Source organism: Misgurnus anguillicaudatus, unplaced genomic scaffold (assembly GCF_027580225.2).
Source record: "Misgurnus anguillicaudatus unplaced genomic scaffold, ASM2758022v2 HiC_scaffold_29, whole genome shotgun sequence".
Taxonomy (NCBI): domain Eukaryota; kingdom Metazoa; phylum Chordata; class Actinopteri; order Cypriniformes; family Cobitidae; genus Misgurnus; species Misgurnus anguillicaudatus.
In genome coordinates, this window is record NW_027395279.1 from 1,841,536 (window position 1) to 1,855,689 (window position 14,154).

The window sequence follows — 14,154 nt, forward strand, 5'->3', positions numbered from 1 at the left end:
TAGTTGCAGGGTTCATTGTAGAAGACATGCTTCCCCTGTCGACCATTGAATCGCCCAGGTTTAGAAAAATACTAGATAAAATACCCGCGACTCGCAAGCCAACGTCCGACAGGAAAACATTTTCACAGTACATTGATAAGTGTTATTCCGACATGGAATCGAAGCTTAAAAGAACGTTCGAGTCCCTGGATCATGTGTGTACCACCGCGGACATTTGGTCCGCCAACAACAAAAGTTATTTAGGAATGACGGTGCACTGGATAGACAGCGTTAGTTTTAAACGCGGTAAGGCTGCTCTTGCCTGCAAGAGAGTGAGAGGAAGACACACTTACGATGTCATAGCTAGCGAAATAGAACAGGTTCATTCATGCTTTGGACTATCACATAAAGTAACAGCATGTGTTACTGATAATGGCAGCAATTTTGTAAAAGCCTTTAGAATGTTTGAATCCCATCCCGATGATGCGTCTGACTCCGACGAGCCATCTGATAAGGAGGGGGAGGAGGAGGTCACTTTCACTGATGTTGCCGAAGCACTCTCCACAGAATCACATGAGACATTTTCACTCCCGCCTCATCTGCGCTGTGCATCACATACACTAAACTTGATCGCAACAAATGACCTGGAGAAATGGCTGACCAGTAATGACTGTAAAACAGTTTACAGAAGTGCCCTTGCCAAATGTGCAGCTCTCTGGACAAAAACTAGTCGCTCTACTGTGGCTTCAGACCAGGTCGAGGATGTCCTAAAAAGAAAGCTCATCATACCCACTGCTACACGCTGGAACTCAACTCATGACGCCTTGTCTCTCATCACAGAAATCCCAATCAGAGATTTAAACACAATTTTTTCTAGACTGAGTGTAAAGAGCATCAATGAGCGAGAGTATCAGTTCCTGAAGGAATATTGTGCAGTTTTGAGTCCTCTTGCTGCTGCATTAGATATACTACAAGGAGAAGATGATTGCTACTACGGCACCCTCCTGCCAACCTTAGAGATTCTCATGTCAAAGTTGCTTGCGTTGAAAGATGGCCTTTCCCAGATGACTGCTTGCATGCCTGGTGCTATTGTACAGGTAAACACATGTTGAATAATAAAATGAATAGGTCCTACATAAATAAAATAAAAAATTCACTTAATTTTTCTTTGGCAGGTTTTTGCACACATGTTTTAAATTTCACATATGGAATTAAGTAAACTCTGCTTAACTAAGTTTTTAACTTGGCTAGGAAAAGGTTAAATATTTATTTAGTTGAGGTTTCCTTTTCAATACATTTCACTCAAACAATATAACATTGAATGAAGAATATTTTTATTCTTGCCTGAACTAACTTTTTCATTCATAAATTACATTGTTTTTTCTATAGTATTTACTTTATCACAAAATAATTTTTATCTGTGCCAACTTATTAAGGGATAGTTCACCCAAAAATGAAAATTCTGTCATCACTTACTCACCCTCATGTTGATACAAACCTGCATAAACTTCTTTGTTTTGTTGAACACAAATGAAGATATTTCAAGAAATGTTTGTAACCAAACCGTTCATGGACCCCATTCACTTCCATAGTAGGAAAAAAATATAGAAGTAACTGGGGTCCACAAACGGTTTGGTTACAAACATTTCTTAAAATATCTTCCTTTGTGTTCATCAGAACAAAGAAATGTATTCAGATTTGTAACAACATGAGGGTAAGTAATGACAGAATTTTCATTTTTGGGTGAACTATCCCTTTAAATAATAGATTGGATTGTAGGCTATAGGCCTGCAGTTTAATATAGCTGATGTACTGTAGCCCAAATTTATGAGGTTGTAAAAGCTGTTAATTGAACTATATATGTTTGTCTAATGTAGCCTACTATTTCATATCACAGGCAATCAAAGACAGATTTGCATCTGTCTTGGACAGCAAGGATGCTCTGATGGCTGCTGCCACAATGCCCAAATTTAAGGTCCGCTGGCTCAAAGATGAGAAGAGAAGAGATGCTGTTAAAACCATGCTAATATCTGAGTGTCGTGCCCGGATTCCTGAAGAGCCACTGATAAGACCAGCAGTTCAGAGCCCTGCCACCTCCAGTCACAATGACTTTTTTGAATTCGAAGAGGAGTTTTCCTACACTGCAGAGACTGAAGTAATGGAATACTTAAAAATGCCTGGATCTGACTGGGAGGTTCTCTCCAGGTTCCCCAGGATTAAGGAAATTGCAAAGCAGTACAACACTCCAATACCGTCAAGTGCACCGGTCGAAAGGCTTTTCAGCCTGGGCAGTATTGTTCTGACCCCAAGGAGGAACAGGCTGTCGGATAAAAAATTTGAAAGACTTTTACTTATGCGATACAATCGTTATTTCGAAGAATAGAAAGAAAAATGAACTAAATGGGATAAAGTTTATTAGATAAACTTTTTGTTGCACTTTCTGTTTTCACTGTTGCACTTTTGTTGTACTTTCTGTTTTGTGCATTGTGATGATTGCAACAAACAATAATTCTTTAATAGGTTCAAGAGTTTGTGACTTGGTATGTTACCGCCTCTGGAAGCCACATCTCCAGGAGTTAAAGGAGAGCAAGCTAAGGGGAAAATGGGGTGAGGGTTTTTGGGATGAAGTGAATTTTCTGTTTAATTAATTAATTTCATTTTCTGTTTCCTTTTTATGGGCTTAAGTGCATTTTACATTAAAATTTATTTTTACAGGATAAAGTGACCTTTATTTTTATATTTTTCATTGATCACTTGTTTTATGTTTTTGCCAGTTTTTGTCAAGCTGATTTGGTTCTCAGGAGAAGAGTTTTGATCTCATGTTTCCCAAAGCCTGTGTTTTGAAACTTTTGTGTTGACACCATTTTAAAATGACCCCGTAGCCACCTTTATCCTGTTGTTTCTGGATTTTACGGTGAGGCATATTTCTTTGTGCAGATGGGGATATTATTATTTTATATGGTACCATATTAATACAATAAACTATGCAGAAAGGTTAAAAGATAATAAGGCTATGATGTTTGTCCATGTATGTGTACACGGTTAAGAAAAAGTAAAGTAAAGTAATAAGTAGTGAAGTTACTTTTCAAGTGCAGTAACTAGTAAAGTAATCTCATTACAATTTACAGAAGTAACTAGTAACTAGTAACTAATTACATTTTTTGAGTAACTACCCCAACACTGTCAAACAGGCACCAACTTCTAAATTTATGTTACATTTCGACTACGAATATGACCCATTTTCAATAAAGATTAATGTTTCTACGGATGAAAAAGAGCGCTCATGCTTCAATATTTGATTGACAGGACAGCTGCCTCATTGGTTGCCTAGCAATATAGAAAGCCACGCCGCACTGCTCTTTTTTTAAAGTGACCAAAAAGAAAAGGCAGTGTGGTGCGCCTTGCATTTCCAATTGTTTAAATGCGTTTGGTGTGAATGGCACCTTACTCTTCATCCTGCAGGCTACGTTTACTTGCTCTCCGCTTGGCATCTTTGATGGGTTGCAGCTGGATCTCAACCACACTCCAAGACCCGCCTCATTCTACTTCTGATTGGCTAGTTTGTTAGTTTGGTTGAGAGTGAAACCTGTGCTCCTCTCATACTATTTGTAGGCGAACTCGTGACTTGAACTGATATCAACACGCTTTAAAAAAAGTAAAAAGAAAATAGCATTCAAATGCCGCATGCCGGAGATACTGTTGGAGATACTGTTGGAGCTTATTTCTGCAATAACAACCTGCTGCCTATACATTATCCCTTACATGGCTGTTAAAAACTGACTTTACTGTCTAGGACCACAAATTTTATATTACATATTATGAATGACTAAATGATAATAAGGTATTGATTAAGGTTTTTTTTTTTTGCTCCATTTCACCTTCAGATTGTTTGGGAACAAATGTGAATCAATGATACAGGGCAGAACCACTGAACTTCCCAGAAAAGAATTATAAGAACTTTCCACAAAAAACCCTGAAAAAGACTTTAAATTTAATTTAAATTAAATCTGTTTTGTATGTAATTATTAACAAACATTTATTGTTTATCAGAAGTGCAGATTTCTTCTATTTTAACTTTATTTATTGTCTCTGTGTCATGTGCAAAAAAAAGACTCATAACTCTCTGAACTGAGGAATAGATTTCTTGTAAACATACCTGTGTTGTTTGATATACAGTAGATGAGAGTCCAGAACAGAAGAGCAGATCCACATGCAGCAATGCACAGAATCAACACCAATATGTGTAAACCAGAGAAACCTGTGACATACACACAGTTCAGGACACAATTACTAGACACAGGATGTTATGATTATTTCCTTACAACAAGTATCACAAGAATATATTAATTTATATACAAACACACACACGCACGCACGCACGCACACACACACTGAATGTCAATATATCAGTATTCACACAGTGAACTCAATAGTGCAAAACATGAAATCTGCTGTAGCATCATTAGATTCAGTTGTGTAATACTGAGCAGTGCAGGCGCCGGCCGAGCGCTTATGAGGGGGCGTCTGAAATACCAGAGGGTGCGATCACATGAATGCATATAATTCCCCCAGCTAGAAAATAGCTTTGGTACGTCCCTTAAGTTTTAACGTGTTATAAACAAACATCTCTGTAATACAACCACAAAAACTACAGCTATAGTGAGCAATGTACAGAGCTCTGAACACTCTTACTATATACAACAACAAAAAAAACGCATACCTAAAGTTACAAATTAGCACAACACTGCTCATTTGAAGTTAAGACCCAGACAGGGGCGAAAATCTCATCTAAATGTTGGGGGGGACAATAAACATAAAATTTTTCAAGAACAATTTTTGAAGGGGACACCAATAATACAGGCAAAATTGTACTTGCAAGGAAATGGGTACAGATAGAAAACGTTTCTCTTTCTCTATGAACGGACGCAAATTTAATTTTAATACATATGAATGCAGAGGTGAAAAGAGTAGGCTAATAAAATTTTCTACTTAAGTAATAGTAAAGTTACTTTAATAATATGTTACTTAAGTAAAAGTAAAGTTACTTTAATAATATTTTACTTAAGTAAAAGTAAAGTTACTGGTCTAAAAATCTACTCACGTAAAAAGTCATTTTAATTTTAAGAGTTACTTTTTTACAGCGGGGAGAGGTTTCTAGTATAGTTCACAAAGGAAGGATATATACATCTCAAACTATGTTTTTAATTGTAAACATCTCTACAATTAAAGTGCAATAACAAATGTTAATAAAATAAAAAGCTTTTTTTATAACTAAGAAACATTTATGGAATTATTTAATGATTTTTACAGGTGAGTTATGCACTTTTGAAGCAAAAATAATATGAGGTCAGCAGCTAGTAAATACAATCATTATATGAAGGTTGTAATTGATGTATTGCTGGTAACATACATTGTTATTAAACTATATACATAAATGAGCATATAATGAGATGAGTGCCATGGCTATACACTATACATCCTTTACACGTTTATTAGCTCCCAGACCTGTGTACCTGATGTCTTTCAATCTATCTCTCTCGCGCTCTCTCTCTCTCTCTCTCTCTGCAATGTCTAATGATCTGCGCATTCATGTTTGACTTGACGCGAAGCTGCTAGACCTCGGAAGATAATGCGCATGTATTAAAAACGCATCGTGCAAATTAGCCGTTAAAACCCGGTCGGCAATTCTCAAACTCCGTACTCAAGAGCACGAACCCTACCTGAATGAAACAATCGCTTTGCGTCAATGGCCAGGGGTTTCTTTCGTAAGAATTGAATTGAGGGTCTGCATTAGCCCGCGCCTGTCTCGTCCCTCTCCATGGTTCTTTTTGCGCGTTCCCCCGCCCATCAATCAATCATCCGACCGTGGCGCGTCTTTATCACCCTACTTTTTTATTTATTTTTACTCAGTAACGGATATGATTTAACATGTAGCGAAGTAACCTACAATACTTTAAACATACTTAAGTAAAAGTAAAGTACAGATTTTAAAAACTACTCAAAGTAAAAGTACACAAAAAACTCAGTTACAGCAAGGTGAGTAAATGTAATTTGTTACTTTCAGCTCTGCCTCACTTCTGCATGAATGCATAAAAATGTTTTCTTGATCGTTTATCTGCTTCTGTTCTCAGAAAACGAAATATGTTTATGTTTATATGTCAAAATAGTCCAGTTTTAAAACATATGAGGATAAACTGATAAGTGATGGGAAACGTTGTATAGCTGATTAACGCGTCGGCTCGGTACACTTCTCTACCACCGGAATGTGTGGTGGTGAGGTAAATGGGGCGTGGGCAGTGGACCAAACCACTGTGAGGCAAGGGAGGGGGAATCAAAATGTTTAAAAAGTTTTTTTGTTGTTGCTCCGTTTGCATTTGTATTGTTTCACTTCTTACACAACTATTTTAAGTATTATAAATCATTAAATTATTTTCAATACACATATTCTAATGATATTTTAGGGGGGACAACCCTCAGATAGGGGGGGGGTCCTGTCCCCCCCGACCCCCCCGGGATTTCCGCCCATGAGGTAGTAGTGACAGTTGCTGTAGTTTCTTTTTAATCCATTTTCGAATGTCCATGGTACTATTTTCCACATATCCACTGCTACAGGGCAGACCCGGGTCACTCTCCCACTCCTTTCTGTAACTTTTATATACTTTCCCACTTCGACATCTTGATTTCCCGCTGAGACTGAGAGCTGGCTGGCTGCAGTTGCTATCACTTGTGATTGGCTAAACGCGGGCTCATCATCGGCATGCGTCAACACAAACACAGTGGGCGTGTGCTTAGTAACGTGATGATGGAATGCATGCACACTTGTTTTTTTGTTGTTAAATACAGTTTTTGCCTATTGCTTACACACTAAATCCGAATGCTTAGACCAAAGCCTCAATACCTAAACTTCTTGTAGCATATGCTTAAACACAGTGTAACCATAGCTTAAACACATTGTCAACTTTGCACTTTGTTTGCAATTCTGTAGCACACTTATTGCGAAACACTACACACGTTTTCTTACATTAGACACATTTTTCAAAAACTAAATCACCTGTTATCATTGGGAAAACACTCTGTTCAAAATACAAAAGTCATCTGGCAATTATAGGCACTTACATACACACCTGAATACACTTGTACAGAAAACAGAACACCAATCGGTCTGAGTCTTAGCACTACAAATAGACCTCAGGTAAGACATTCTGAGAACTTTGCAAGCATGGAGGCAATGCGAGTAAGAGTAAGAGGAGGACAAAGAGAGAGAGGAGTTGGACGTGGACGTGGACATGGAAGAGGACAAAGACGAGGACCAGTGCAGAAACGTGTACCGGATGACATCAGGGCTACTCTGGTGGACCATGTCATAAATCATGGCCTATCTATGAGGGAGGCTGGGAAAAGAGTCTACCCTAACCTCAGTCGCTACACAGTAGCGTCAATACTAAGAACATTCCGACTGGAGAACAGGTATATCTTCAAGTTTCTACTCCTGTACCTACTGTATGTGTCACATGATTCTGTATCATATTACAGTATTACAGTTTTTTCCAATTGCTAACACACTAAAATGACATGAACAGCACAACTATTTAAACTGACACACAGAGAGCAACACCTCTTCTCAAGTCTCCAAAAGTCTAAACACATTTTCTGCTTTACACACATTTTGCAATTCACAATGGCACTTTTTAAATGCACTGAACACGGTTCTCTGCACAAGACACAACAATCTGACATAAAGTCACATGTTTGCCTTTTCAAAACACTACCATTCAAAATGACACTACACAAGCTAAATGGCCAATATATGTGCCATCTTCCCAAACACCTGAATGGTTAATTGTTAACACTTCAATCAGGATGTAAGCACTAGAAAAGACCACAGGTACGTCATTGGCCACAGAGCCATTATAGATGTTCCTGGCTAACGTGGTGGGAACATCACAATGTGTGCTGCCATCTCCAATATGGATGATGTCCTCCCCCGTCATGCCAACCTTGATACAACACAGCCCATATTCTCTCACATTTCTAGAAAGACTCCACAACATTCTCATACCATCAGAGTGTATGAATGATGTAGACCAAAGAAACCGGTATGTTGTAGTATGGCACAACGTGAGCTTTCATCGTGTAGCTCCAGTCCAAAACTGGTTTGCTGACTACCAAACATTTATCGTGCAATACCTCCCACCATACTTGCCATTTTTGAACCCCATAGAAGAGTTATATGGAAGGTATATGTCCAGCAGCCCTTTGTGCGCATGCCTCTTTTGCAGGCTATGGAAGAGACATATGATGAGATTGATGTTGGTGCAATTTAGGGATGAATAAGGCGCTCAAGGTGCTTCTTCCCTCGATGTCTGTCAAGGGAATATATTGCCTGTGATGTGGACGAGGCGTTGTGACTTGTTTGGTGAAAAATAAAAAAAATTCAACAGCATGTGTGTGTATCTGCAAATATTTCTGTGCATGTGAACAATCTAATACATATTTTAGTATTATGGCAAAGCATACTAAAGAAACGTGCACTTTTCATTATGCCCAACTGTGTGTAGTTGGTTAGACAAAAATCTGGTAATATGAATATAGTGTGTTCCAATTTGTGTCAAAGTTTGATTTTGATAATGTTATATGTAGTTTAGGTTGGAGTGCTTCATTTTGCAGGATATATGTGGTATTTTGCTATTTGGGTGTGTGGTTTTGTAAATTGTGTTAAGTTTTTTGATAAAACCAGACTAGTTTGCAAAATTGTGTGTTAGCAATTGGAAAAAACTGTAAATATTTTCTGTTACAGACAGTTCTGGGGAAATATCACCTTGTGTGCTGCAATTAGTGTCCAAGGAGTCCTGCATCATCATGCCACTCTAGGTCCCTACAATACAGGACAGATCATTGCATTTCTAGATGCACTACATGCAGTTGTGCAGGACAGACCACAGCAGCCCAGGTTTGTTGTTATCTGGGATAATGTTAGTTTCCACCGGGCTGCTCTGGTCCAAGATTGGTTCACCAACCATAACAATTTCACACTTTTATACCTGCCTCCTTACAGCCCCTTTCTAAATGCAATCGAGGAATTCTTTTCAGCATGGCAGTGGAAAGTCTAGGATCGGCAACCACACGCCCGCATGCCTCTTCTGCAAGCAATGGAAGAAGCATGTGGTGACATTGAGGTGGGATCCATCCAAGGGTGGATTAGGCACACAAGACGATATTTTCCCCGATGCCTAGCCCGCGAGGACATCGCCTGTGATGTCGACGAGGTCTTGTGGCCAGATCCGAACAGAAGGAGGGATCCATAAGACCCCTCAGGCCCCCACCACACACATACATGCGCACACAAACACATAACAAGTGTGTTTTTCCCCACAATAGCAGTTTATCCAGTATTTGTTTTGTTTTTTACTTTGGTTTTGTGGCTAAATGTGATGACTTGTGGTTCTATTTTTCTTTATTCCTCTAAGAATGTTTTTTTTTTAAACTCTTGTTTGATTACTGAATAAATTTAAACAAATAAATATATCTTTAAATAAATCTACTTTTGAGTTTTACTAAAGACTGAGTCTAAGAAAATTACGATAAAAATAAAACCACAAAGACTGCAGTGTTATATATAAAGCGGATCAGTGTGTTGCTGGTGATATGAAAGAGAAATTCAAATGGTGCTTGTGTGTATGGTTTTGTTACAAGAATTTCATCTTTAGAAAGGAGTACTAAGTTTTGATTGCAGTGTTTCATTTTGGCATGGATGTGAGTTGTTAATCTCCAAGTGCTATGTCTGTGTGGCTTGTGTGTAGAGTTTTGACATAATGAGCCAAATTTTGCAAAAAGTGTGTAAGCAATAGGCAAAAACTGTAATTAGCCTATAAAATGCACTTTAGAAAGACAATACACAAAGCAAATGTGATTTTTAAATAGCACATTTTATCATTAAAATCCTATTCAACATGAATGGCCCCCTCATGGCTTCGGCCATGAGACTGACACATATTGTAGTGCACTATATGAGAAACACCTTTGTGAATTAATAAACTTCTATCATCCTTTCCTCATTAGCATTTTCTTTTAAACATGTATGACCTTTTTTTGAGATTACATTGATGCTGTTTATTTAACCAATAGCGTTTCATTTATGGCACAATCCAGCAAAGCATTTGACAACTTGTGAGTGCCACAGTTGAATTAAAAATAAAGTCTAATAGAGATATAATATGAAAGTGTTATTACAGAATAGAAACAATAATAACAGTGATGTGTAATTTATGTGTGTGTATGCAGCAGTGTTTGTACTTGTCGATGCGGTTTAATGTTGAGGCTGTCTAACCCTTTGTGATGTTTGATCTCCTCACTGTTTTTGGCACAGATTCGTTCATACAGTCCTCTCTGTACTAACGTGCTGGGCCGGAGAACCCTGTATGTGTGCGCATTGTATAGTGGCACATGTGACACTGAGGGGATATCAGACTTGATTTCACCCCAATGGAAAGCGTATTTACATGCTTATTTCTTCTGTATGAGAATTTTGTCAGAGTTTTTAACACCGCTTTAACACCGCTCTTGAAATTCGAGGGCCTCGCTGATTGATGGATATTAAGAGTTGTAATACAATTAGTTGATAAATAAGCCAAACAAGGGGCGCTTCAGATTTCGTGTCTAAAACTGTGCAGGAAATGTGACCATGCTGCTTTCCTTCTTTCTCTAAGTGCTTGAGAGCTCCCGTAGTGTCTGCCATGGCTAATACTTGCATGATATTGTATTGTATTGTTAATTATATATCCATTGACTCACCCAGTCTCTCCAGTATAACAGTTTTGTTTGCTGAAAGTTGTCCAGCAAACACTTGACAGATGTAAACTCCTTTATCTTCAGTTCTGACTCTCTTCAGTCTGAGAGAGAAGTTTCCTCTGTGGATTTCATCAGTAAAGAACTCAACTCTGTCTCTGTATTGTTCATCTGATGATTCTGATAAAGTTTCATTGTTTTGATAGAGAAGAACTGGGATGTATTCATCTTTATTTATTTTCTTCCATGAAACCTCTTCAATCTCTTTGATATGAGAGTTCACAGAGCAGCTCAGTGTTACGTCCTCACCCACATATGCAGATATGGAGGGACTTGATCCTGACACTATAAAACGCTCTGAAATTAAAAATTTCCGAGCAAATAAATTCAATATTACATTCTATTTCTAAAATCTATTAAACAAGAACCAGAAATGTATGTTATCAAACTCACCAACATGTTTAATTTCCACCACAGTTTCTCCAGACTCTTGTCCAGAGTAAACTTTACATGTGTATTGTCCCTCATCTTCAGCTTTCAGATTGTTCAACAGGAGTGAGAAGTTTCCATGTTTAATGTCTTCAGTGAAGAAATGAGCTCTATCATGATAATCTGGATGTTGAGCCTCTGGTCTAATATCTCCACCTTCATACAGATGAATGAGAGTCTGTGTGTCCGTTCTTTTCCAATCCACCTCCAGATCTTTCAGTGGTAAGAGTGAATCAACAGAACAGGGCAGAACCACTGAACCTCCCAGAGGAACAACCAGAGGACCCGAGGAACCTTTTAGTGTTAATCCTAAACAAAAAATATTCATAAAACAGATATATTAAATTTTAGATTATATTATGTTCTCTGTACATAGTCACTTTGTAAACTGGTTGTGTATATCATTGATGTCGCAGTATGTGTAGGATGAACAAGGAGGATGACAGGTAGCACTAAACATATAACTTTATTCCACAGATGATAAGTAAATGAATGAAGACAATGGTTAGTATATACAGTCTAGGTTGCATCCAAAAGCTCTAAAATCCTGCCTTCTGAGGCAGCATTCCAAGGCATGAAGGCATCATGGCACATCCAAATCCAATGTTTGTTACTTCCTGTCTCCTGAGATACCATCATTGTTCTGTCCCACATTTCTACAGTATGCATGGGCGTGCACTGGGAATGTGATTGGTCGAGCCTGGTTGAGTTCGAAAAAATAAAATGCCGGCCAAGAAATAAATGTATTGTAAATAAAGTAATATTTTATTCATAATAAAGTGAAAAAGAAGTATTGTAGTTTTCAAATACAGATGAGTTATCACAAAGGCACTCTCTGTTTATATTTCAAACTGAATTCCATTACGCTGCCTATGAAGGGTTAAAAACTATATTAAGGAAAAACATGAATTTATAATGTTTATTAGTGGAACTGAAGGTTGGATTAAACATGAGACGCACGTGATTGTTGTCATTAGTGAGGCGGCCAATCACGAAGAGCTGTGTCGTCATCAGAACTCCGTGCAGCTGTTCAGAAAAGGATTCACCGACTGGACCAGCAGGTTGTTCTCGAATGCTCTCACTATACTTTAATGCCATATGTCACAATCACATGCTCAATTCGGACAAAATTTCTAACCGGCAAACACTGCTTCAAGCCAGCTGCCGATCAGTCTGCACAGCGTCACATGACGACATACACCTAGCCTCATAAGGCAGCGTGGCAACAAGTCAGCTGCCTAAGCTTAAATTAAATGGGAGCCAAGGAAGCGCCTGGAACACAAATTTAGTGTAAATAAAGTTACATTTTCACTTTTTACACATTTCAATTGCATTTCTAGTGAGAAATTGTATTGTAGTGTTCAAATATTGGATTAGTTGTCACAATGGTGCTCTCTGTTTTAATTTAAAACAGGATTCCATTTTGCTGCCTATGAAGTGTGTCCGAATGCCTTTCCTGTAGCTGCCATCATGCCTCCAAAGTCATTGCCTCATGAGGCAGCGAGGCAACAAGTCAGCTGCCTTAGTTGTCAGACGCAGCCATGGAGTCGAACAAGCCTATAGTGTCCGGGTAATGGTGAACAAGTGAAGACAATAATCAAAGATGGTAGATGACGGGGTGCAAAGGATTATGGGTGATGATGTCTGGTGAGTGAGGGCAGATGATAAGGATATGTTACAACTGATCTAAAAAACGTTTTCAGACTTACATCTTCCATTTCTTCTTAATAAATGGTAGAGCTTTTGGAGCTGACCTGGTATAAATTGAGATAAACAAGGGCATACAAAACACAGGGCATTCAATGGCTAAAATGTTATGTTTTGACCCATTTGTGCATAGTTAATACAGAAAGAGTAAGCGATTGACTTTGATTTTTTAAGGAATTTAGAACACTTTTCTTTACTAGTCAGCAGGGGCGGAGTGGGACCAAAAAATCTACCGGGAAATTTCGTATACCACCGGCCCTCATTGGTAAAAAATGCCAACTAACAGAGCCAGGCCAGAGATAAACGTGCTCATAAATGGGAGTAATATGGAATAATGTGTGCATCTATGAATAACTGTAAGAATTTTTCCTTTTGAGAGTTTTGAGAGATAATAATGTTTTTTTCCACTGTTATTGCTTATTTATTTTAATGTGTTTGGCGCATTTACCTCAAAGTTTATTTCAGTAATATTGCTGTTTTTCTAGTAATAATAATACAATTTACATGTCAATCCTGCTTCCTTGTCTGTTTATTCATTTCATTATGCTGTTATGTTAAGTTATATCTAGATATTTTTTGCCATATGAGATGGTTATTGCCGCTATATACTCTTGTCTAATATTCAAATCATATGTGGAATAATGTGTGAATCTTTGAATAACTGTAAGAATAAAGTTCCTTTGAAAACAATTTTTGTTTAAGTTTTGAGAAATAATAATGTTGTGAGGATAATGTGATACTGCAAAGTTACCCTTCTAATTTTTATTTATATTATGATATAGCCATATGGAGATAAACCTTTGCAAATGTGCTGATTTGATCCATTACTGACCACCAGGCTAGAGATTTTAAACCCCCTTAACTATCAAATAGTCTATCATCTTGATGGATCAATCCGACCGCATATTTACTGCAATAAACAGGCATTCGGCGGCGCAGCTTTTTACATCAAAGGCCGACAGGCTTTGCCTTTTGGGGAGGGTCTGTTCAATGATCCTAAACATGGCTGGACTTGCTGAACAGGTTGAGCACTTTTATATACTGTGTTGAGCAAAGAGACTTTACAGTTTGACCAGTGGAAAGCGGTCGCACATCAGGCCACCAGAGGGGGTTGCTATATAACTCGCAATGTTTTATTATCAGACCGGCCCTCGCAGCCTCAAAACACTACCGGCTCAACGGGAATTGTCCCGA

The 14,154-nt window shown here is 38.2% G+C and overlaps 2 protein-coding genes across 2 annotated transcripts in view; one reads left to right on the top strand and one right to left on the bottom strand.

Annotated features, from left to right (window-relative positions):
• Positions 1 to 11,889, bottom strand: part of LOC129426150 (uncharacterized) — a 77,999-nt gene extending 66,110 nt beyond the window's left edge. The window contains exons 1-3 of the mRNA XM_073864951.1: positions 11,868 to 11,889; positions 11,218 to 11,562; positions 10,771 to 11,121 (exon numbers count right to left, since the gene is read on the bottom strand). Coding sequence (XP_073721052.1) covers positions 10,771 to 11,121; positions 11,218 to 11,562; positions 11,868 to 11,889 — 718 coding nt within the window. The remainder of the gene's footprint in view (positions 1 to 10,770; positions 11,122 to 11,217; positions 11,563 to 11,867) is intronic.
• On the top strand, positions 284 to 2,628 carry LOC129445440 (uncharacterized). Its single transcript, XM_073865186.1, has 2 exons — positions 284 to 1,076; positions 1,877 to 2,628. Exons 1-2 carry the CDS (start codon positions 441 to 443, stop codon positions 2,360 to 2,362), a joined length of 1,122 nt encoding a protein of 373 aa, XP_073721287.1. The 5' UTR covers positions 284 to 440; the 3' UTR covers positions 2,363 to 2,628.
• Positions 11,890 to 14,154: the final 2,265 nt, after the last annotated feature.